This window comes from Thunnus thynnus, chromosome 7 (genome assembly GCF_963924715.1).
Source record: "Thunnus thynnus chromosome 7, fThuThy2.1, whole genome shotgun sequence".
Taxonomy (NCBI): Eukaryota; Metazoa; Chordata; class Actinopteri; order Scombriformes; family Scombridae; genus Thunnus; species Thunnus thynnus.
The window spans coordinates 32,256,380-32,282,877 of NC_089523.1; the positions used below are offsets into that span (position 1 = coordinate 32,256,380).

Here is a 26,498-nt window from a genome sequence, read left to right on the forward strand (position 1 = left end):
CGTGTGCAGCGACGCCCACGCTGCGCCAAACTCTCACTGAAATAAATAAGGTTTTATTTCTGCCGCAGTGTAAGTGTTTTTCTGAAAGGTGCCTTTAAAGCGAGACTATGAAGGTGAGAAGAAAGAGGAGGGAGGAGGAGGAGGAGGAGGAGGAGGAGGAAGTGATGATGATGCCACACTTTGAAAGGAATTCCTCTTCCTCTCTCTCTCTCTCTTCCTCTCTCTCTCTCTCTCTCTCTCTCTCTCTCTCTCTCTCTCTCTCTCTCTCTCTGCATTGTGAATCAGCATCTTTTTCCTCCTTTCGCTTTTTGCCCTGTGTCTGCAGCTTGGCCAACAGCCTCGCATCAGACTTATCAGAGAGAGACAGACGACAGGGGAGAAGAAGAGAGGGGATGGAGGGGAGAAAGTGTGACTAGTGGCATCAGATGCCAGACATGACCAGACATCAACAGTGATGAAAAGAGGAAGGCGAGGAAGTAAAAGACGGAAAGGGGAAGCCGAGAGAAAAGCCAGACAGAAAGATAAATCCAGAGAATAAGAGCTAAGAGGCGGTCAGGATGTGCTCTGCATGATGAGAGGATCAGACAGTGACAGTAGCTAAGCAATGATGGGTCTGGTGTCGCTGTTGGCTCACGTGACGATGATGTCACTGAGGCTCCGCCCTCTCTCCTCTTGTGACATCAAGCAGAGCTCCAAGGCCGTTTCTGAGACGCCCGCCATACCCACCGTATCTGAGGACGAAGACGAAGACGAGGCCGAGCCCCCGCCGGTGATCGCGCCCCGACCAGAACACACCAAATCAGTAAGGACACACACGCACACACATGTGCACACACACACACACACTAAACTGGTAAACACTACATACTCGTTTCTATCATTGTAGTGAAACAACTTGAACAGGACAAACTTTTTATGTGTGCTTGTGTGAAAAATGACTTAAAACTTGTAGCTGAAGACACTGGAAACAGTTTATATGACTTAAACAGGTTTTATTTGTTTGTGTGTTTTAGTTGAAGTTGAAACACTAAAATTAATTTAAGGATTTCCTCCTAAAATGAAGCTAAGTTGAAGCGTAAGCAGTGAAAGGAGTTCAAGTGTGTGAAATGTGAGCGTAAAGGAGATGTTTAGGAAACTATAACTCAAATGCTAATACTTAAAATTAAAAAACAATTTAGTGTGAACTGGAGAAACATGAAATAAGAGGAGAAAGACAATAAGGGCAGATAGAAGATTAAGGAGAGAGAAAGTTAAGACCAGTTTACACCAAAGATTCACAACTAGACAAAAACCAGTTTTAGAGCTTTGGAGGGAAAAGTCGCCGGTGGCTGGTTTTAGAACGTAAAGCGAGTCACCTGTTTCAACAGCCAATCAGCTCGTAGCGAAGTCAGCTGATCAGGTCAGTTACAAACTGTCAGCTGGTCTAAATGGCAGCGTTTTGGACGGAGGAAAGAGAGGATCACGTTTTTGTTTTTTTTTTAATGTTTTTGCAGTTTTATCAACGCTAGAACTGCAACTTTAGCAAGTAACTCACTATCACTATCCTCATTCATATTTCAAGAGGCTACAAATGATCCAGCTATAAAAAAGCCTGAAAAGCTGTCAGTTAAAACGCAGGTACAGAGAGTCGTTGCTATGGAAACGATACGCCATCTAGTCTGGTCGCATTGGTGTAAACTGGCAGGTTTCAGAGTGTTGCAATTAGTTGCAAGCTTCAGCTAATCTCGTAGAGAATCTTTGGTCTAAACTGGTCTTAAGATGTGATGAAGAAAGCAGGTTCACTAGTAACAGACAAGTTTATGTGTATAACATTTATACTAAAAGATAAAGCAATAAATTTAGTTTTATATTCCATGTTTGTGGTCGATAGAGCCTAGTAGCAGCATGTACAAACAGAAAAGAAAAGGGGCCCAGGTCTGAACCTTGAGGAACACCACAAACAATATTTACTCTTTCTGAACAAAACTCTCCATCTGTTGAGGTAAAAAAAGCCCAAACCCACATTTCTAACCTTTTGTATTGAACACAGCACTGAAATCAAGAACCTGAATGGATCTATTCAGATGTCATTCACCAGTTTGAAGAACACAACTGGATTCTAGCTAAAGATAAACCACTTCCTCAAGTGTGTTGCTAAAAAAAAAAACTCAAGGTGAAAATTGTAAAGTTATTCAATGCCTCTGGCGTCTAGAGTGCTTTTCTTCAGAAGAGGTTTACCGAAGCAGTTTTAAAGGAAAACAGCGAGTCTGTGGCGAGAGTTTGATCATGTGCAACAGCTCTGTGGACAAGCAGGCAAACACCGACCGAGGAAAGCTGCAAGGCATGCGGTCAAGGGCGCAAATAGTAGACTTAAGAGAAGAAACTACTATGTTGAGCAAATCAACTACATTTAAACAGGAAAAGGAGCTCGTTGGGGGGAAAGAACCGGCGCTATGGTTTTATCTCCTCAAACAAACGTTTACTTACAGTCACTTCATTTGTTTAATAAAATATGTTCACACATGCAAATCAATTCGATTTTTCCTTTTTCAGTTTTCAGTCGTCAGTGTGCAAACATCAGATGTAGCACAAACATTCAATCATTGACATACGTGAAAAGACATTACATGGTGATTAAAAATAATACTGTGACGGTCCCTCTGGTGCACACACACACACACACACACACACACACACGCACACACACACATCAGCACTGTCCCAGATGAGTCATATGAGTCATTAACTGATGTCCAGGTAGCAGTCGTTCATTAGATTTCATTAATCTGTGAATGGACCTGCTTTAACTCTCTAATAAGACCGTGAAGACTTTAGTGTGTGTGTGTGTGTGTGTGTGTGTGTGTGTGTGTGTGTGTGTGTGTGTGACAGTCACAGGGGGAAGCAGAGGTTTTTATTTAGAAACAGTTTTTCAAAGAAGCTCTCTGTTCTCTGCTGGGTCAGGTCAGGAAAACTCACACACACCACAAACACACACATACACTACACACACACACGTACACACATACACCACAAACACACACACATACACACACACACCACTGGCTAAGATATTTCCTTCAGGAGTTGGTAGAGAGCAAAAAACAGAGTTAAAAGAGAGTGAATATTGGACGGTGTCTGTGTTGTTTCTACTGAAATCTAGTGGACAAAACATCAGTTAATGCAGGTTTAAAGTTGGCAAAACAGTCTGCATCCCTTCAACACACACACACACACACACACACACACACACACACACACACAATTCAACTACAACTTCACAACAACTTGTTTTATGTCCTCTCCTTTCTCTCTTTCTCACACACACACACACACATTGTTGCTCCTCCGTCAGACAGGTCGGCGGTTGAGAGGCTGCTTCCATGGCGCCACCGCTGTTTCCACGGTGACGAGTCTAGTGCACCTGACTGGAACTCACACCATCACACACACACACACCACACCACTTACCACACAAAAACGTGCGCACACACACACACACACACTCCGGCCTCTCTTTTATTGTTCCTTTTTTCAGCCTGCAGTCTGAAAGCGGAGCAGGACTCAAACGTCTCACAGCTCACCGACAGATTAGTTTTACTTTCTGTTACTTACTGTACTCACTCACAGCCGGTTATTACAACTTTCTGCATTAAATACATCAATTATACTGTATATTAAATTGTTTCCAGTGTTTTTTAACTTGTCTGACGTCGTCTCCTCCCTTCAGTTGCAGTTTAAATGCAGAACGATTTGAAAAGTAGCTCGTAGCTTTAACGTCACTTCAACAAACCTTATTATGGATAATAATATTCATTATGATAGATCCAAAAAGTTTCAAGAGTCTGCTGATTGATTTCCATATCGTACAGAAATGAATGAAAACCAGCTGAAGCCTCGTACAGGAAGTGAAAACACTTTCAAATTTCTAAAAACACAGTAGCGCAGTTTGCAGAATGGCTACTGGAGGTGAAGTATAGAGTACAAGATTTGTGTTAAACAGACTAAAATATCCAAAACCAGCTTTAAATTTGACTTGTTCTCTGCAGGGATTCTTCCCATGATGCTTCTGCTCAGTGTTGTTTATTTAGAAGATGAAAACTGAGCTCTGAGATCTAGACGGACGGATTAAAATGACCTTAAAATGACCTTAAAATGACCTTAAATCACCAACAAGTCAAGCAAGTAATAATATAGTCTGTCAAAGGAACCATATCAAGGTAAAAGATGGTGAAATATTTCAAAACTTGACACGTTTCTGAACTGTTTTGTCATTTTGTGATAAAATATCTCATCAGGTGACGTGATATAAATGCTGAGTCAGTGCAGTAACATTTATTTTACCTCACACACAGTCTCGCTCCCTGCTGGTGTCTTTATTTGTGACATTTTTAACATTTTACCGTCTTCTCAGATATACACTCGCTCAGTGATCGAGCCCCTCCCTCCTCCCCCGACCAAAGATGCTGCGACCTCCCCCATCACCCTGCCGACGACCACCGCCACCGCTGCCGCCGCCGCCGCCTCTTCTGCCTCTGCCGCCGCCACCGCTGTCACCCCCGCACCTCCTGCTGAAGGCGCTCCCAGCAGCCCTCCCAGCGCGAGCCCCGCCCCCGGGCCTTCTCTGCCCCGCCCCCAGGACAAAACCAGGAAGAAGAAGATGTCGGACGAGGAGATCCTGGAGAAACTACGTAAGGCTCGTTCACACACGCTAACGCAACCAAAACGTATTATTTTATGATTATTTATTGACTTAACATGCTTATGTGGTATTTATCCAAACCATGAGGCCACTGAGGCGTCTTTAAACCTCTTCTTGTGCCAGATTATGCAGATGTTCTTCTGTCTTTTACATATTTATATCTCAGTGGTGATTGTTGCAGCCAGGATCTTAAATCTGGTGGAAAACCTGAAACTGGAGGAGTGAGAGACGCATGAAATGGACGTGAACATAAAGACACTCAATAATTCAACATAACAGTGTTTCTTTAGCAATGAGACAGAAAGAACAACAAGTACAAACACAGATTTAGTAGCGTTGTTGGTTTTTATTGTTATATTTTAGCCTCAGAAAGCAACACTAGTGCTGATATACTGTTGTGAAACTACACACAGGTGTGTGTGTGTTCACTCTGAGGACGATCAGCTGATCAGTGGAGAAGCAGCTGATTGTTAATTATGATTAAACTGCTCTTTGTCAATCAAAGTCCAAGGTGCTCAGCTGATAAATTTAAAAGCCTTTTATGAGAAGATTAAAACCATTAAGCTGTAAACACTTAGGAGTCAATCAAGGTCGAGATCAAAGTGGTTTTATTATGACGAGGTTTATTAACGGCAGCGTATCGATGCAGACAAGACAGACAATTTGCTCAGTTTACTAACGAGAAGCTTGTTTTAACTCAATACTTTTTATATTATAACAAGATAGTTTCATCTTATAATCTCATATTTTCCTCGTTATTAAATTACTTCTCTTATCAAGAAACGTTTCTTGTAATAACAACATGTCACTTTATCTTGTTGTGTCATAAAACTTTCTCGTTATAACATGATTAGTTGTTAAAACAAGAAACTTCCAGATGTCGTTATACCAAGAAAAAGATCCAGTCAGTAAAGTATCAAGTAGTAATAAGAAAAATAAATCATTATAACATGAAACTATCCTGTTAAAAAGTTAATATTAAGTAAATATGAGTAAATATTTTCTTGTGATGGTGGCAGCAATAAATACGCTGCTGTAATTACATGTATTAATATTAATTATTAAATAGTCAGTGACCTTTATTTAACAATAACCTATATAAGTCTCTGACAGTTTAACAAGGTGAAGCTGCTTCTCTTTAAGTAGTTTCATCTGTTTCACACACAAACAGGGTTTGAATTTATTTTAGTTTCAAGTGTTTATTGTGTTTTTTCACAACTGGAGTTTAATTATAGACGACACAAGAAAGATTATTAAAGATTATTAAAATTTATTAACCCACATCAACACAGAAACTTAATTAAATAAATTGTATGTAATGAAGCAAATGTCTTCAGCTTCAGCAGGAAGAAGTAAACAGATAAATGTAGTAAAGATGATATTTACTTCCTGGTCTTGTTCTGTTAATGAAAACTTCATTTTCTTTAATTCTAACTGCTTCGTTACGTCTCGTTCAGGTTTTGTGGTGAAAAGTCGTCGTCTGCTTCCAGTGAAGATTTTCTCGTGTAAATTTGGTTCACATGACGTTGATCCTGCCCCGCGTTAAACGATGCTTTAATGCTTTAGTGTCGGATATCATGATATAAATAATGGTTTTATACTTCACACAGACTACAGATAGTTCACTGTTTCTGACAGAAATCACAGAACACTGAGAGTTTTTAAGTTTTACAACATGTATCATGGTTTACTGGTCTGAAATCTTTTATTTTAAAACTTTCACACAGTTTCAATCAATCAAGTTTATTTGTCATATTTAATCATATAAGTTACAATCTGACATTTGCTTCCATTTGACAAAGAAAGATGAAGCTGCAGCTCCTTTAGATGCAGTTTATTGATAATCAGACTAAACGAAATACATACAGTCGCCATCTTAAATAGATCAAAGGCTCCGGTCACATGACAGTCACATGATATACGTATAAAACACATTAATACAACATATGTTTCTTTATTACATTGTTAGAAGTTTTTTGAAGAGTTTAAATAGAATAGAAATAGTAAATAAACACTAAATGTGTGTGTGACTGGAGGGAAAACGACAAAAACAAGACTCTTCTTCTCATTTCTTACTCGACGTATCGTTTAACTTTGGGGGTCGGAGGTCACAAGGTCACGGCCCCCCCATGAGGAGGACAGTCTGTACCTCAATCAGCTTCCTGGAGGAGACGGACCTCGATGATGATGAGTCTAACGTGCTCATCTTCATCTTGACCTTCAACTTGACCTCTGGGACTGTTAACAACCGTCCTCATGACCCAGGAGCTTTGTGGGGGGGTGGACAGTCTTAGGATGTAAATAATTAAGTAAATATAAGTAAAATTATCTTTTTTAAACCATCAACAAATGGTTAAAGTTAAAAACGTAAAGTGTGAACCTTCATCAGAGGTTTAATATGTCTGAGGTTTATTTTACTGTTTTATTTGAAGCCCAAAATACTAAAACTATTAAAACTATTCAGCTCAGAAACAAATAAACATCATTTTGTGTCGAGGAAATCTGTCTTTTTTATTCTCTCGTCTGTCATCTCTGCTCATTGATCAACTTTTAACTGTTATTTAATCATGTTGGGAAGTATTGATCCATGTAAAGTGACTCTATGATCAAACCTTTTATCTTTTATTCAAAACAAATGACCTTAAATTCCTCCTCATAAAGACTCATATCGTATTTTTTTTTAAAGTTTGCGTAGTTTAAACCATTTAAAAACCTTCTTCCCCACATTGAAATGTCTTGTTGTTTATTTATAACTGGTGAATAAAAAGCCTGATTATATTTTTATTAAAACATGCCCCACACGCCTGTCCAGATGTGCTCAGGTCTCCCTCTGCTGGTAAGACCAGGATACTGCCCGTCTGTCTGCCTCTCTGATTGACAGACCTGATATCCACTGTCCCGCCCCCCCTCCTCTCCTCCACCACCCTCCTCCTCCTCCTCCTCTTCCTCTGTCCAATCCTCACATCTGATTGGTCGTTCTCTCTCTCTCTCTGTCCATCGTCCAGTCTCCTGCGGTTTCCGAGTGACTCCGAGTTTTGTCGTCTAATCACTTTCCTCGTGTGGACTCTGATTACTGACCTGCAGACGGAGCCTCCTCAGCTCTTCTTCTTCTTCTTCTTCTTCTTCTCCTCTCTCTGCATTTTCTTTCTCTCCATTTTGTTTCTCACCCTCTTCTCTCTGTGGTTTCTCTTCTCTCTCTCTCTCTCTCTCTGCTCCTTCTCTCCCAGTCAGCATGCTGCATTGACCTGAGTGTGATGAACATTAGAGTAGAATTAGGATGGATAGAAACACACTTCACTCTTCTATCCATTCAAATTCTGTGGTTAAAAAATGAACATTAATATTTCATCCAGCTGTGGATTAAAGGGCCTGATTTTCTCTTCTTCTTGCAGATTCTTATACATTGCTGTTTTGTTTTTAATCAATCAATAAATCTGTTTTTTTTTTTTGCTTCTTTTTCTCTCTTTCTTTAACTCAGGGACGATCGTAAGCGTAGGAGACCCGAAGAAGAAATATACACGCTTTGAGAAGATCGGACAGGGGTGAGTCCTGCATCTACTGAGAGGAAACGTTGAGTCTCCTTTGAGCACGTTATGCACGTAGAGCTGGAAGTTTTAAGTCTTTTTGTTCACACAAAGACAGCTTTCAGGAAAATTTACTTGAGTATAAACTCCAGACTCGCGTTACTCAACATAAAAACGCTTCTGAAGTAAAGAGAAAAGTGAAACTGCATGTATGAAAACAGCTGATAATAATCCCAGAGTTGTTTTTGATAACATAGTTTCTACAGTTGATTGTTTTAAAGGCTTTTGGATCAAATATATCTCACATCTCAAGTATATAAACGTGACTCACAAGTCAAAAAGCAGGTTTTTTCCAATCTATCAATATATTAATTTGATTTATTTATTCATTTATTGAATGGGACAGTGTGCAGTCTGAAACATTAAAGATGCACTGCACTAGAGTTAGCTTGAAGCTAATTAGCATCTATAGTCCCTGACAAAAAACATACAACAGCACAACAACAAACAGTAAAAAGTGACTCAGTGGTCACACAGCTGATTGGTCTTTAGTACATGTTTCAGTCTAGTCTTGAATGCATTGATAGAACTACGGTTCTTCATATCATCAGGTAGGACGTTCCATTGAGTTGTGGCTTTCACACAGAAAGCTGACGGTCCAAATGCAGTACGACAAAATGGTACAATCTTTTATAGACGATATTCTGGAGGATCTAATAGAACTTACTTAATATGACACAACAGCACAATGACCAAATCTACACAACATACAAAATACTATTAAACATCCATTTGCAAGTAGTAAATTATATAAAAATACTGTATGTTGGATGAGTTTCTGTTTGTTTGGAACATTGTAGAGTTTCTATCGATGTCCGCACATTTAAAGGAATTCAGTTTACAAGAAAAGAAATCAACATTAGACTTAATATAAGAAAGATTAGTTCATATAGATCAGTGATTCTCAACTGGTGGGTCACAGACAGCTGGTGAAAAATAAATCATATTTAATGCACATCTGATGTTGGACTTGTCTTTTATTTTGAAAAAAAAAAATATTTTGACAGACATGTGTCATAGATGTGCAGCAGTCTTGCGCCATAGCCATGGTAACCATCATTTGATTGACGTTCACTTAAAGTTTGTGTTGATGTTCGGAGGCAAATATGACGATATATATTTATACATACATATATATGTATTTATGTTAAAAAAAGATGATATATGTGTGTTTTCGAAGGATATTTTTGAAAAATAAATTTGCTCGGTTTGAATTCTATAAAAGTGGGTCGTGACTTAATGACTGTGGGAAAATGTGGGTCCCAGAGTGAGACCAGTGAGACCAGTGAGACCAGTCGAGAACCCCTGATATAGATGGTAACAAACATAAAAACAGCAACTTATAACTGGTTGAGTTCACTCACTGGTTATATTGTGGAGGTTTAATTTGAAAATGCATGTTGTACTTTTGCAAGAAGAAAGATTTTAAAACCTGCAAGTGTTCACAGTTAGGAGAAGAAATGATGACTTACTGCAGAACGTGTAACCGGAGCTCCTGTCTGTGTGTTTTCAGGGCGTCTGGGACGGTTTACACAGCTATCGACATCGCTACAGGACAGGAGGTCAGTTTCCTTTATCATCACTTTGTTCTACAGCTTCTGTTTACAATGAGAATACCAACGACGCTAAAACAACATGCTGGTAAAACTGCAGGATAACTAAATGTATAACAACGACCGCCGTACTTAAACGCACACAATCCCAAAGCTAACATTGTGACGGTGGTGCTAAACTCAGAGAATTATCAAAGTTATTAAGATTCATCCTGTGGGAGACGTGAATGTCTGTACAGAGTTTCATATCCCAACGTCCCTCCTGAACCTTAACCCATAAGAACCCGGACCCAGTTCTCCTTAAAGGAGAATTACGGGGAATATAAAACAGACCAAATGGACCACAAGGAACACATTTCTGAATTTTATTTTGAAATTCTACCTTCAGTGTCAAAGATCTGTAATGTGACATATATGTCATAACTTGTTTTATATCAATTTGTTGAAGAAATGTGGTCAGAACAGGTTAAATGTAATACAGGACGTCTTATTAAAGCATCAGGATTGTTAAACGGGTTGAAACCTTCCTTTAGTAACAAAAAACAAGCTTTTTAAAATGAGCTAGTTCTGTCATAATTGCTGACCAGGCACACTGCCGCCATTTTGGAAGTGATGTCATGGGTACACAGATTCACACATTGTCACATGACTGCACCAGGATGTTCAGTAGATGTTACTTTAGGGGCTTCATGAGTTAAAATCAAGGATAAAAGCTGTTATAAGGAATTTTCCAGAACATTGAAAGGGTTGGTGGGTTCTTACGGGTTAAAACCTTCACGGACTTAACTGACGTCACCTGGTGAGTGTTTGAGTGTGAGAGACTGCGAGGGCTCGAAATGGTTTAAATAATAATAATAAGTTTATTTAGTATAGCACCTTTCACAGAAATGAAATTCACAAAGTGCTTCACAGGAATAAGAGTTAAAAATAAGACCATAAAAACATACATATAGTAAAAACATGTGACACAAGTTAAAAATAACCTTAAAAACACAAAAACAGGCAGCAAGTTACCTCAAATGATCATCACACCAACCACTACTACTAATAATAATACCTTCATTTATATAGAACTTTTCCAAACAAGTTACAAAGTGCTTTACATAAGATTAAAAAAGACAATAAAAGCAAAACAACATAATAAAATATTATAATAAAATCAAGTTTAAAATAGTTAATATGAATTAAACCGTGATGCTGAAGTGAGTCGACATTCAGACTGATTAAAGGAGAGAAAGTAAAACCTGAGTGTCTTTATAAGTGATTTTCAGCCTTTAATCAGTTAAAATAATGAAACATAGATAATAAGTAAAGAAGAGAGGCGTACGTTCAGCTGAATATTTTTATGGTTTCAACAGTTCAGGTTCGTTTTCATTGAGCAGCTCAGCTCGTCTGTCAGAATAATCCTGCTCAGTTTCTCTCTGTGAGGATTAATCAGTGTGTTCGGTTTTTACCGTCAGTCAGGCTGTAACAACCTTTTACTGCCTTCAGCCCCCCCCCCCGCCCACCTCCTCCTCCTCCTCTTCTTCTTTCTTCCTTTTGTCTCCTTTCTTAATAAATCTGTCTTTCTTTTATAATCCTCCTCCACAGTCTCTTCTCTCCTCACCATGCTGTATCTGAATGAGTTCTGACTGAAGTCTCTTCTCACAGGTCGCCATTAAACAGATGAACCTGCAGCAGCAGCCCAAGAAGGAACTGATCATCAACGAGATTCTGGTGATGAGGGAAAACAAGAACCCCAATATAGTCAACTACCTGGACAGGTGAGACCCACCATCAGACCCCCAGAGAGTCTCCTCTGCATCTGTTCACATTAACCTCTTAATATCAGCTTAAGCCAGTTGTTAGCGGCAGCATCACACAGTAATGAGTCAAAGCAATCGGCACAGTTTGGCCAATTAGAGATGATTGGAGAGGCTCAGGGACACCACAAACTAAAAACTCCCATCAGGTTAGAGGCCTACAGGTCTGGAAGATGTAGAAGGTTTATGGTTTTCTGCATAGTTGTAGCATAAAGCATGTCCTAATTATTATTATTCAAATATGACTCATTATAGACGAGGACCAAAAACAACTTTTTTGAGCCTCATTTGAACTGATGTAGTTTTGTTTGTGTTTTAGCCACATGCTAAACAAACACATTTCCACAAACTAGAAGATGTTATTTGTCAGATGAAGCCTGATACATGCATCATGACCTTACAGTTCTTCTGTTAGAAGCTTTTACATTTGGGCCAAATAGGTGAAAATTCTATAAAAAGTGTTAAAGAGTTGACTGCTAGAGAAGAGGAAGATGAAATGAGAATTAAACTTAATCCTCCATATTTAGTTTAATTTATTGGTGCAAAAATTCTGAATTATGAGAATTTTATATGAATAATATAAAGAAAAAGATATATAACATGTAAATGATGCACATTCCTGTTTCTGTTAGACTGAATTGTGTGTTTTTAAGTTCTAAATTAGATACGAGGTGATTAATTGATAAATGAGTTTTCTTCCACAGCTTTAAATAGTTTGAAATGTAGAAAATCTTCCAGCTCGTTTGATTTATTTAAAGCTGCAGGGTCAGTTTTTAGTACATCTGTACTGACAGATAATAGTTAAATAAGCTTTAAGTATCAACTACAAACCAAACCAGTCACATCTGCTCCAGATCTCAAAATGTTTACACATTTTGATACTTACATTTTAATAGAAAAATCTTTTTTTATGTCCATAACAACAAAGACAAACATCAACACTGTTTCCAAACACTCTATATATGATATCTATGATATGATTTCTGGTTCTAAAGTCTTTACATCATTTGAGTATTAATGATCAGTAAAACTTACAGCAGAAATAAAGAAAAATGAAATGAAATCTAAAGGATTAAAGACGAGAGAGCCAACAGATAAACTGTTTGTTCAACCTGCAGTTTAAAAATAACCGAACAGGAAACGGAGTCTTTTCATCTGGTCTGTGATGATTCAGGCTGTTTCTGCTGTCGGAGGATCAATCTGTAAACATAGAACCCATGTTTATATCCTCATGACCAGAAACCTCTCTGGACAGTAATCGGCTGACTGGATGTCAGTAGTGATATTGATCTTGGCTTTCTTTCTTTTAATCACTAGCTGTGATGGTGCGTTCATGGTGAACTCTGTAGTTTAGAGCGTCGGTCAGTCACAGGAAGATGAAAACGTCTCTGCAGCTTTAAAAGTCTGAGGATTATATTTAGTTTTGGCAGGTTCACACTCGGCTGAGATCCTTCTGTTAATGTTCTGACAAAGAAATATTGAGTTATAAAAAAAAAAAAAAACACAATCTGCTGTAAAATGAAGCGACTGTGAAGTTCCCAAAGTTTCCGTGGAAACCCAGAAACACCTCGGCGTGTGATGCTTCAGCACAAAAACGCTGAGCTGCGAAGACTAAACCACGAGGAGAGGTTATCCGGTTCACTGTCTTTGCTGTCACCATGGCAACCTGGATACGGGAGGGGAGGGGAGGGGGCGGGCATGTCTGGTTACCGTGGTTACCTGTTTGTCTTTGAGAGACCATTGAGGAGCACATGCGAGACTGGAGAGGACGCCGCCGTCCCCGTGGAAACAACACTCTCGCTGACTCACAGGATTTACAACCAGGAAGTGATTCGTCTTTAAAACGCTGCTGAACGCTGCGACAATGACTCATCAGTTACTGTCTGATTCATTTATTTATTTATTTATCATCAAAAGAGAAAAAGGAACAAACAGAAATACAGTTTCACGGTGAAACAGATGTTTACACTTGAGTGGACGACCGAGTCAAACCTGTGTCCATCAAGCGTCTCCAAGGTGATCAGCTGACCACTCGTGCTCAGACTTCATTACTGCCCGGACGGTCAAAGAGCCCCGTGCACAGTTATGACATCAGTCTGTCACTAGACGAGCACCAGATTTGTTTTGCAGGAACCAGCTGAGAAAACAGAAATGTTTGAACAACTAATAAACATGTAGAGACTTTTCCAACCGTTGGCAGGACAACCACCACGTCCTGCACCGATGACATATTGTCCTGTTACGTCCTCGTCGTGGACGCATCAGGACACATTAGCGTTCACATTATAGAGATAAGAGATAAGATATGTGGTCAAATGCGTCTCAGACCATCTCGGTAAGTGGTTTGACTGATCAGATCACAATGTGTCTTGTTGGTTGTTTACACTTGTATTTAGATGCATTTTAAAACCAAAACAGGGTTTTAGATACGACCGAGGCCGAGATTAGTGAACGATCTGAAAGGAAATTAAATTGGTGATCACAATAATAACATCACAAATAAATACAAAGACTCTCAGCACAACCAAACTGTCCTTTTATCAGAGTTCCCCAACAAGTCAGAGCATATTTAACTAAGTCTGGAGTTAACTGGGAATCAGATGTCAGTTGGTCCATGACACAATTAACCCAAAGAATAAAAACTTCTGGTTTTCTCCAGCTATATTTATATATTATATTATATACCAACAGATCTCCAGTGTGACCTCTACAACATACTACCACTACTAATAATAAACTGTGTTCATGGGGCAAAAATGAAGTAATTTACAACATAAAACCAAAAACAGGCAAACCACCAAGAAAACAAGATAAAATATAAATAAACTAGAATAAGAGTAAACTATACAATAAAAGTGTGATTTGACTTGTGATGTGAAGAAACAGACTGAACAGAAAAGGTTCATTTATAACTGTAGCAGTTAGTGAATAATACAGTGAAAAAATCTGAAGCCAAATTTACAAAAGAAGTTACAAAATCTAAGTTTTTAAAGACATTTCTGCCTCCTTTTACCTAAATTTCCCTCAAACTGTTCTATTAAATTTCCAGCAGAGCAGCTGTTAATTATAGCATCTTTATTAGCATTTTATTGTATTATTTCTTTATTTTCTCTGCTGTCTGACAACACGTTGAGTTTCAGTAAAACGCGGATCGTCTCGTTAACATCGACACCTGCCTTTTATCTTCTTGCGTTGCCATAGTTACCTGGTGGGTGACGAGCTGTGGGTGGTGATGGAGTACCTGGCCGGAGGTTCGTTGACTGACGTCGTCACGGAAACCTGCATGGACGAAGCCCAGATAGCTGCAGTGTGCAGAGAGGTAAAGAGACGCTCGCTCGCTCTGGTGTCATCATCTTTCAATTCAAATAAACTTTATTGACATGACAGATCAGAAACATTGCCAAAGCAGTACAGAAAATTATTAACATTGACAGATGATTAATAATTATAAATTAATATTAAATACAATGTAATAAAAGGCATTTTTACAGATGTAATCACACAGAAACATTTACTACAGAGCTTATTTCTCTCAGATTATGACAAGATTTAACATATTTTGCAGCTTTTACTGCACGTTGACTTTTCTCCTCACATAGACGGGACAGTTTCTGAAGATCAGGGAAGTGGATAAACTCAGGATAAATATGATTTATTTATATTTATTTATTTCTCTCTCTCTCTCTTCAGTGTCTGCAGGCGTTGGAGTTCCTCCACTCGAACCAGGTCATCCATCGAGACATCAAGAGCGACAACATCCTGCTGGGAATGGACGGCTCCGTCAAACTCAGTCAGTCCACAACAACTTTACGTCAATGTGTTAATTGCTTTTTATTTGTCTTGTAAAGGCTCTATGAGCAGATCAGAGGGTTGTTGTTGCTTATTTTGGCCAGCAGGGTGAGCTCTGAGTCTGTTTTAACCAGTATTGATGTTCAGTGTATCCAGAGACTGAGGACAGAGATCATGCAGGAAGGTTTCTTGATGTTTGGTGTAACAAGTGTCCATCTGAAGAGAGAATGTGGAACGTTGTGAAGACATGGACTCATTCTCTCTTCTCTCTCCTCTCTCCTTCCAGCTGACTTTGGGTTTTGCGCTCAGATCACTCCAGAGCAGAGTAAACGCAGCACCATGGTCGGGACTCCCTATTGGATGGCTCCGGAGGTCGTGACCCGTAAAGCCTACGGCCCCAAAGTGGACATCTGGTCTCTGGGCATCATGGCCATAGAGATGGTGGAGGGAGAGCCGCCGTACCTGAACGAAAACCCTCTCAGGGTGAGTTTGTTTACTGAGAGTCACAAACTGTCCTGTGAGAAGCTACGATGAGAGCAGCAAAACATTATATATGATAATAAATACCAACACATATGAATTAGTTACATGTCGTATTGGCTCTAATATAAGATCTTTTTTTAGGGGGGTTGTTTGAATGGCTCCTACAGACAGTGTTGCATTATGGGTTGTTTGTTACCTTAATGTTTCTAGACTAGATTTAATTAATTTCACTTTAATATATGATTATCTTTCTAAAAACACTGTTTCACATACAAAACATTCAACTAAACAACTGTTACACACTAAACTCAGTTAAGAAGTGCAGCGTTTATAATAATGAGGAGATCAATAACAAGAGTCTAAAGAATCTAAAGTTCTTCTGACAACTTCAAGAGCCTGACAGACGAGTGTGAGTGTGCAGACAAATGCAGGTTTTACTTCCTGCATTAATGGAAATGTTGTTTGACTTTTATAAGACAAAAGGTTTGAAGGATGAGGACTCTGTTAGTATCTCAAGCAAAACCCTTTCCTTGTTTCTTATATTTATTTTATTTTATTTTTTATTTTTATTTGTTTGTTTATTTAACAGGGACAGTGCACATTAATAAACATTGCTGTAAATGCTCCAGAGTTAGCCAAGAGACTATTTTTCATCTGTTGTCCCTGGACAGATGTTACAGAGTCTCCCTAAAAACAAAGTACAAAGTTACTGAGGTCATTTATAATCATGTGGAACAATTAATAAAATGAAGAAAAAAAGATCATACATAATATTAATAAAAAACATCATTCCGGACATCCTTAAAACATGCAACACAGAGACTCCTGATACAAGATATGCAAGACAATAAAGTAGATTGAATAAGACCACATTGATCTGTGTTGTCAGACACTGACTAGAACATGCAAAGCAGAAGCACAGATACAAAAAGCATAAACAGGATGTAAAATACATCAATTAAAAAGTTTTGTTTTTCCATAAAGCAAAGGAGGGAAAGATCTGGTTCCTCTAATAGTTTCCACTACAGAACAGCACATATTATTAAAGCTGTAAAATATTAACTGAACATTGAGTGTTGAGTTCTGTAACTTTGCTGCCTCTGTGTCGTTCCTGCTCTCACCACTGGATGGCAGCAGAGTGAAAGATTTTAATGTTTCACCTGTTGAGCAAATAAATCTGATGTTTACATTCACTGTTACTCACCAAAACTCACTATGTCAGTCATTTTTGATCTAACGTGTGATCCTGTCTCATAAAACATTCACAAAACAGATTTTTCAAGTATTTAAAATCATTTTTCAAGAGCTTTTATCATCACTCAGAAACACAGCAGTGAAGACAGTGAAATGTGGCTTCTTCAAGCTGATTTTACAATTGTAAAAAAAAAGGAGAGAAAGAAAAGAAAGAGATTAAATAAAAAATATATATGTATACATACAAATGGACATACAATTATATTGCAAGTACACATGGGTGATAAATAGGTACAGAGCCCATAAAGTCCTGAAAGGTGATGATCGATTCATTTCATTCATATATGTCTCTGCAGCTCGTCAACCTCAGATGTAAACAGCTGCCTTATAATAAAGAAATTATTTTCAGAGTTTTGTTGCTCCGGCTTGTAACAAAGGAGAGTTCACACTGAATAACGGTGCAAAAATGAAATTTATTTAACTAAACATAACTCAGACTTAGATATGGGAACGTTTGTATCAGTGGTGTAAGGTGGATGTGTGGATGCATGAAATGTGCAAGTCATGTGGACGGATGGGGGGGGGGTACTGCTGTTCAGCACCTGGACCAGCAGCCTTTTATATCCTTCGGGCCGCTCCTCCTCAGGTTCAGCCGATCAACTGACAGACCTCCCACCCTCCTACTCCTGGAAGGAGAACAACAAAAGTAACCGGAGAGAACTAGAGGCGAATAAAGAAAGAGAGAAAGAGAGGGAGAGGGAGAGAACAGGAGAGAGAGGGAGAGAACAGGAGAGGGCTTTCACAGTTTCATACAGTGAAATTCTTGCTGCTCTTGCACATAAAGGAGGAAAGAAAAATCTGCAGGGCCTCCAGACAAAAACCCTTCATTAACTATTAATTAACATTTATAAATGCTGACTGTAATTATTTTCATTAAGTTACTCAGTAAGTATAACTGCAGACCTGATGACTGAGAACATGTGAAACACTAAACTCTGTTCAGAGCAGCTTTAAACATCAAGTCTCAGCATCCTGCAACTTGTTCAAAAAACTCTTCAAAAAACTCTGAATTGTTTACATCCATGTTTACCAGCTGACATCTTCTTCTTCTCTGCTTTTACTGGTGCGTCGCCGTGTTTCTCAACAGTAGATCAGTGGAAAAGTGTGAAACATTTAATAAAAAACTGCTACTAGAGGTCAGAAACTCTGCAGGGAACCTTTGATTGTGATCTTTGTGCGATGCAACACTAACTCGTTGTGGCGTCCGTTGCCTAGGCGCTGTATCTCATCGCAACCAACGGGACGCCGGAGCTGCAGAACCCGGAGAAACTGTCGACGACATTCAGAGACTTCTTGAACCGATGTCTGGAGATGGACGTGGAGAAGAGAGGATCCGCTAAAGAGCTGCTGCAGGTAAAACAACAACAATAATATATCATGTATATCATAAATAACACAGTTATAAGAGACTGACCGACGGAGACGTGAATCCAGGAAAACAGCTGGATGTTTGTTAATCTTTTCATCACATGTTTTAATTTATAAACACGAATATCTAAATGTACAAAAACCATCCAGCCCTCCATCTCTCTCTCTCCTCCCTACAACTACAGTGACACGTTTAAAATATGCAAAATAAGTAACACTCAGATTCACAACAATAAAAATAAACATATAAGCTGCTCTCAAATCACATACTTCAGTTAGTACAATGTGTACTCACTGGCGTAGTGTGTGAATTTCTACAGGGTAGTGTTGTCTCAAATCAAACACAGCCGTTGTGCACTTACCGGAAATGACGATCGCAAATTAGCATTAGCTAGCGTTAGCATTCGCGTTATCGTTAGCGCTACCAAATCATCACAGACTGCTAAATTAACCTAAAAAACATACTGATGGTTTATATCTGACAACAGTATAGTGGTGCTCAGTGTTAAAAACACATATATAACTTACACTTGTATAATGTGGTGATGTTCACCGTAGTTACAACGTACTCTGCCGCCATTTCTAGTTTGAAAAGTGGTCCCTCCCCTTCCGCTACGTAGCCAAGATGGCGACCATTGACTGCATTTTTCCATATTTCTCAGTGTGAACACACTTATGCACTCAAAATGTTAGTGTAAATACAGAAGTACGCAATTTGAGACGCAGCAATAGTTACACATAGAAATAATATTCAGATCTTATGTTTTCATTCTTGATCTTGGAAACAAAACAGCAGCTGATAAAACAGTTTGATTCAAGGTTCACTTACTTACTGTTGAATACAGTTACAAGTTCACTTATAATAATAATAATGATAATAATGATAATAAACTATATTCATATAGCACCTTTTATACAAAATGCAGTTCAAAGTGCTTCACATTAAAGAGATTGGAATACATGTGTAGAAAAAAAGGAGGCAAACAAGAAAAATGAGAGATAATGTTTATGAGCACAACATATAACAACATACATACTGACACAGTTCCACACATTCATCCACCAGATCTTCTCCTCCTACACATGAAGGATGCTATGAGTCACTGAAGGTTGTGTTTATTTAATAAAACTCAGAAGCTGTGATTGATAAACTATTCACATCCTTTATTAGCAAAAAGTCATTGAATTAAAAGGAGTCAATAAAGCAGAAAATGGGAGTAAATGAGAAAGCAGCACACATGATTCAATTATTACTGTTGATACTTTAATGTGTAAGAAGCGTTTTACTTTTTATAGTTGGTCAATGAAGCTAATTTTAACTGTTTAATCTATTACAGTGCATCATATTTAATAAGTTTATCATGTTTATTGTTTGTTAAATCTTAATTAGTAAGAAACTTTAGCTGTCAGATAAATATATTGTGGTGTTTAATCCAAAACAACTAAATCAACGGGCGCTCAGGCTCTCGAGCAGCATCTCAAGTTGGTTTGAGAAATTTGACATTTGAATCCGTCCTCGGCGTGTTTTTGAAGTTCTAGCTGTCGGTTCTCTCGGACGGACGGACGGACAGTTGAGGAGGTGCAGAGACGTGTAGGTGGAGGTGTAACCGAGCGGGGAGATGAGTTGTGTAACTGAACGATGACTCAGAGGTGAAACAGGCACCGTGCACTCAGGCGATGGTTTCAGGAGGAGGAGGTCTGATGAAGAAGCAGCTCAGTTCAGAGGATGTGTGAGGACGTATCATAAACATTACCAGCTCTATATTTATAATCTGGGGCTCGACTGGAATATCTTTGCATTATTTCCAGTTAAAAACTCCTTATTTATCTTCTACTGGTCCTTTATGCAGCCCCTCAGTTCAGCCTCTGTCTGAAACAGGCCGATTTAGCTCCTGTCTCTTTAAGCCCCGCCTCCTGATGAGCCCACTCTGTTCTGATTGGTCAGCTTCAGGAAGCTGCGTCTCGGCCGACTTCCTCCAGCACCAGAGGCTACGTAAACGTTATTTACTCAAATCGGAAACATCTTAAATACATCGGTACATTGTTGTAGCCGGAGTCCAATCTGAAATATTAGCATCATCTAAATATTAGCATCATCTAAATATTAGCATCATCTAAATATTAGCAACAAAGGCTACTGAAACAATCTGACGTCATCACGAGGAGGAAGTAGAAGTGAGGTTGAAAAGGGCAGGTTGAAGCCCTGAGTTTTGACTTGCAGGCAGCATTTTTATTCTTTCATCTCAAGGTTTGTTGACTGTATATAAATATGGACGTCGTGACAGATCTGCCAAAAGTGAAGCCAAAACATCTCGATTAGTGAATCTGACGTGATTTCAGCAAATCAGGCTTGTTGTTATAGTCGTCGGGGGAATTTGAGCAGCCGTTTCAGGAGTTGTTATTTATTTTTATATATTTCCCAGGTGATGAATCAACTGGAGTGTCTGTTTTCTCTGCTTTTATACTGTGAACTGATACATTTGTCTTTCTTTTCTCCACCTGATCCCCTTCCCTCCCTCTCCTCTCCTGTCCTCCTCCATGTTTCTCCCCTTCCTTCACTTCCTTTCCCGTCTTCTCTTCCCCTGCCCGGACCTCTCTCCCTTTCTCTTTCCTCCCTCAGCATCAGTTCCTGAAGATGGCGAAGCCTCTCTCCAGTCTGACTCCTCTCATCGTGGCTGCCAAGGAGGCGGCCAAGAACAACCGCTAGCGAAGAAAACCTTGCACTCGATCGTTTTATCTGTCTATCCCTCCCTCTCTCCGTCTGCCATCCCTCCTTCTTCTTCTCTCTGTCTCTTTTCGGGAGATGGGAGGGCATCTGGCTGCCCTACAGTCTTTCTCTCCCTTCTTCTTTTTATCTTCTGCAACCTGCACCGACTGCCCCCCCCCACCCTCCCTCACCCCAGGTGACCTTTGACCCCAGCTTGACACCCCCCCCCCCCCCCCCCCCCCTTTACCCTCACAGGGAGAAAGAAAGGTAGTTTCTTCTTGTCGCCTCTTTTTTTGATATTCGAACTGGACTCAGTGAGGAAGACGGGCACGAACTCAATGACATCAGTGGTCGATCAGCGATCGAGTGATGTCATCGCTGTCATCACTGCCCCCCCCCCCTCGCCAGGTACGATCAACCCAGTGTGGGAGAGAGAGAGAGAGAGAGAGAGAGAGCCCAAAGACTCATGGGAGGTTTTTTTTTTTTTTTTTTTTTACTTTTAATTAATGTTTTTGGGTTTTTTTGTCTGTAAAAGCCCCGGACCACAACAGCCAATCAGCACCTTCTGCTGCAGATGGTGTGTGTGTGTATGTATGTGTGTGTGTGTGTGTGTGTGTGTGTGTGTGTGTGTGTTAGCTAAGGTCTTAGCTTCCTGTCATTGGTCTATGGGTTTCATCATCTTCTCTCTAAAAGTGCATTTGTTCATTTTAATTTTCTTACCAACTTTTTTTCTACGTGTGTGCGTGTGTGTGTGTGTGTATGTGTGTGTGTGTGTGTGTGTGTGTGTATGTGTGTGTGTGTGTTTGGACCACGGGGGGGGCGATGTTTGGATATTGATTAAGTTGATTGTAGCGTTACCTTCTGTAGTTTTTGACAGGGAGCAGGTGAGGTTTTGGTACTTTGTCCTGTCTGCAGTGTGAGCTGTGAGTTAGAGAATATTAATATTAATAATAATGAGGAAACACTGGCGCTCCCGGAGCCGCCGGCGGACTGAGTTTGGACGTTTTGGCTCCCGGGATGGATTCCAGGACGACCAGGTTTTTTCTTTTGCTCTGGAGATGGTTTATACTTTTATTAAAGGTAAATAATTGAGTCTGTGATAGTGGATCAGCTGCAGGGCTCAGAGGAGGCAGCTGCTTTTATGTTTAATCCATCGAACTCTGCAGCTCTGCTCTTAGCTCGTAGTTTTTGCCGCACATTTAGCGTGTGGTTCGGTCTCTCATCTTCTGCATTTTCAGCAGCAGGCAGCTGTTTTTTAATCAATCAATCAAGCTATAAAAAACCTACCGTACACTTCCTGTCCAGCAGCGAACAGCAGACAGACAGAGTTATAAACTAAACTGGAGAAGAAGAAAGCAGAACATTTAGCAGCTAAAGAAACAGATATCAGAAGAGTTGGTGGAGACCAAACCAGAGCTAAAAGGAGAGTGAATATTAGACCCACAGCCAAATCTAAGATCTCTGTTTTCACAGTTTAATTGATTTGAGACTAAAGCTTGATTGAAATATGATATTTTTTAGGACTTCATGTGCTCGACTGTTATTATTATTTTTAAAAATATCAGTTATTGACCATCAGGAAGAGATGATTTAACCAACTTGACACCTGGTTTAATAATCAGTCTCAGCACAGAGCAGAAAAGTCACTGACTCATCTGTTCCTGCAGTCTGTCGCAGTTTTCTTGACAAAACATCAGCCTGATATCTGCAGACAGCTGCTAGCTAGCGTTAGCAGATCAATCCTCTGTCAGCTGGTTCCTCTCGTAGATGCAGCGTTTAAATCCAGCGAGCCGCCTGGTAACAAACAGCCACATAACCTGAGGCATGTATGAGTGCACAGTAGTGTCGCTATTCACGTCACGACGGTCGTGTTAGCTAACGTAGCTAGCTATCATGTGAGTTACTTTTTGTCTAAAACGCAACCTTTTGTACACGTTGTAATAACATTTTACACATTTGAATCAATCACATTAATTCCAAATATCATCCAGCCCGACTTTAACGGGAAGACAGTTTTGGTCGTGTGTCCAGCGAGCAGCTAAAAACATCTGTTAGCATCTGTTAATCGAGCTTTAAATGATAATACTGCGATTTTTAAGCTTCCTACAGCTTCTGCTGGTTCTCCTCTCGTTTCAGTTGGGTTGATTGATTTCATTGCTGCTCATTATTGATGAGTATATTTTAAAAGAATATGGTGCAAGTTAATCAAAGTAAACATGAAGCTGTAATTTGGTTTGGTTCACTGCTCTGAGTTAAATGTCTTCTTATCATCTCCAGGAAATACAAGCTTTATTGTCACAATATTGTGTTAAAATGACTGATGTTGACAGCAGTAAATAAACTCCTGTTCTCCTTTTTTAAAGCTAAACGGCGTCAAATAGCTTTAAAAAGTTGGATTTAACTCACAGCGCCTCATATCCAAAATCAGTTCAGCGAGTCTAAAAATCTAAAAAATCTCCAGTAAATTAAATTTAAAGAAGTTTACATCATACATGAAGAGTAGATATTGGAAGTAGGGGGAGAAAAAAAATAATTTGGTGATTTTATCCATAATCCAAGCTGCCAAACTCAGTCCATCTCCGGTTCTGGGACTTCACCGTCTGCGGGCTCCGACGCTGAGACTGTGAGAGAGAGAGAGAATGTGCATGTTCAACAACCTCTTTTTTTTTTTTTTTTTTTTTTTGATACGGTACGTTTTAACGATTAGACAAAAAAAAATAATAATAAGAAGAAGAAATGAGTCGTGACAATGATGCTGAAACGATACATGATGAAGGATGCTTGTGTACGATAGGAAAGATAGAACATGTAATCCTATTTTCAGAAGAATACAAAGCTGTTTCCTCTTCCTGCCTGGAGGTGACTGTCAAACCCCCCCTGACACCCCCCAAAACCTCCACGACCCTCCGATAAACATGAGGTGTATATTTTACTTGCAAGAAAAAACTGAAAAAAGACGACAACAATCTGTTCAGCCTTTTGTTTACAGATTCATTTTCTTTTTTTATACTTAAATCAGTGTCAGAAAACCAGTTCATCACCTGTTCTTGATTTGGATTTGAATATCAAGATTTGTTTTTTTGTTTTTTTTGAGGATTTTGTTGTTTTTTTTTTTAAAGGAACAGTTTTTCTTGTCATCCCTGTTCCCAACTGCTACAAACTTGTCTTGTAACTGATGGGTCAACAGGTTCAAATCCTGCAAGAGCCAAAGTTTCCATCGACTGCCACGGTTGCTCGCTCCGGATTCTCTCGAGCGTCTGATCAACACCTGCAATATAAAATGCAAAAACCAACCGTTTCCAAAAAAAAAAAAAAAACACCACATCTGAACTAAACTAATCACTTTGATTTTCTGCTCTTTAGGTTTATATTTTTTTAACGTAGTGTCGATGTACCTCTGGCCTTAAACTGTTTCAAAGGTGCAAGACTACTTTAGTACCAGTCTAAAAAAAATTAAAAAAAGCAAAACACCGGCAACATTTTTAGGCATCTGTGAATGTTGCTGTCTACTGGGAGAGAGAGACAAAATCACATGCTGAAGTGTCTTTTGAGTGAGGCGATGAATGACACAACGGTTTAGTCTTGTGTGGCTGCGGTGTGGAGAGTGAGACGGCTGTAAAAGTCTGTGTAAACTGCCTGAAACTGTTGCCATTGTGTGTGTGCGTGTGTGTGCGTGCATGTGTGTGTATGTGTGTGTGTGTGTTAGTGTCCTGAACCGAACCCCCCCCCTGCACACAACAGCTGTACTGGACTATTCTGTGGTTTTTCCATTTGTTGTCATCAGTAGAGGCGTCTGTCAATGAAAAATCACAGTAACGGGTCTTTTAAATGATCCTTTAAACTCGGTACGATGTTATTTTTTTTTTACCACTTCATGGTATTTTGATGAGGTCGTATTAATCTGACAAATTAAAATGTTGTTAATCTAAAACTAAACGACCACGTGCTGATGTGATGGATCGGACCAAATATCATCTATAATTCATTCTGCAGTTTGTTGAAGCAGCTGTAAAGTAACAGACGGACAGTTTCATAACGTTCTGTTGGATAAAGTCTCACTTTAATAATGTACAACTAAAGTACTTCAGACACACAGACACACAGTTACACTGCAGTAGTTGAATTAGGGGGAACTTTATACCATCATATTGATATATATCTTCATATAATACACACAGAACATATTATAACTATGAAAAATGACCTGAGGCGTGTCTGTTTTTGGCTAATTTGGTAAAATAATACCTGACAAATCAACAATTTTTTATCACATTGATGCAAAGATCAGTTCAGTAGTTACTGTGAACCAAAAACATATATTTTTGGGACCATTTTTAATTTATAAAAGTGGTGCACAAATGTTTGTTTTCCTCATAGTAATCACTGAACTGATCTTTGCATCAATGTGTCAAAAACCAGTAAAGAAAAGACACAACCTGGATTGAGCCTTTAACTACCATGAGATGTGTTTGGCTGTTATAACAATAGACGGTATCCATAGCAACACCATCATGGCAACTCTTTGTAGATGGATGAACAGCAACTCCTTTGATAGTATTATATCTACATAATAGCAGTTAAAAATAGACAAACTTAAGCTTCAACAACTCAATAAGTGATGTTTTGATGACCATCACATCCAGCCTGGATCTACTGGTCTCAGCAGGAACGTGGTTGTAATCAGACAAACTGACCTTCTAACAGCTTAAATACCATGAGTGTCTTTGGTAAAAAAAAAAATCAGTTTATGAATATATGAAGCAGAGTTCTCTCAGCTTCTTGGTACGGTCCGGTCTGTAGGGGGACTTGGTACGGTCTGTAGGGGGACTTGTTACGGTCCGGTCTGTAGGGGGACTCGGTACGGTCCGGTCTGTAGGGGGACTCGGTACGGTCCGGTCTGTAGGGGGACTTGGTACGGTCCGGTCTGTAGGGGGACTCGGTTCGGTCCACAGGATGAGACGGTCAAATGAAGTCTTCACTCCCCAGTGTATCAGAGCCATAATTTATCTGTTTATAAGTCATTTTGATTATTTGAAACACTGAAAAATGAAAAAATAAAACTGTACAAAAACTGAGAACATGGTCTGTTGTTGTTTTTAATATTATGAATGTGAACATGTTGATTTAAGGTTCTGTTATCATTATAAACAATGTTAAGTGGCTATTAATCAAACCTGTAAACAGCCACATACACACAGGAGCCGACCGGTGTCGCAGCAACTACTGATCACCTCCCTCAGAGAATAAAATAAACACATAGCAGGTGTTTAAACTTATATG

The 26,498-nt window shown here is 39.3% G+C and overlaps 1 protein-coding gene across 3 annotated transcripts in view; it reads left to right on the forward strand.

The window, feature by feature from the left end:
• Positions 1-26,296, forward strand: part of pak1 (p21 protein (Cdc42/Rac)-activated kinase 1) — a 69,238-nt gene extending 42,942 nt beyond the window's left edge. For 2 of the 3 annotated variants that reach the window (XM_067595517.1, XM_067595518.1), the window contains 10 exons: positions 686-802; positions 4,391-4,667; positions 8,157-8,220; positions 9,776-9,824; positions 11,466-11,578; positions 14,819-14,936; positions 15,308-15,407; positions 15,693-15,889; positions 18,359-18,496; positions 21,132-26,296. In XM_067595517.1, the coding sequence (XP_067451618.1) occupies positions 686-802; positions 4,391-4,667; positions 8,157-8,220; positions 9,776-9,824; positions 11,466-11,578; positions 14,819-14,936; positions 15,308-15,407; positions 15,693-15,889; positions 18,359-18,496; positions 21,132-21,218 (1,260 nt within the window). In that variant the 3' untranslated portion in view covers positions 21,219-26,296. The remainder of the gene's footprint in view (positions 1-685; positions 803-4,390; positions 4,668-8,156; positions 8,221-9,775; positions 9,825-11,465; positions 11,579-14,818; positions 14,937-15,307; positions 15,408-15,692; positions 15,890-18,358; positions 18,497-21,131) is intronic. The other variant, XM_067595519.1, reaches the window with a different exon arrangement.
• Positions 26,297-26,498: the final 202 nt, after the last annotated feature.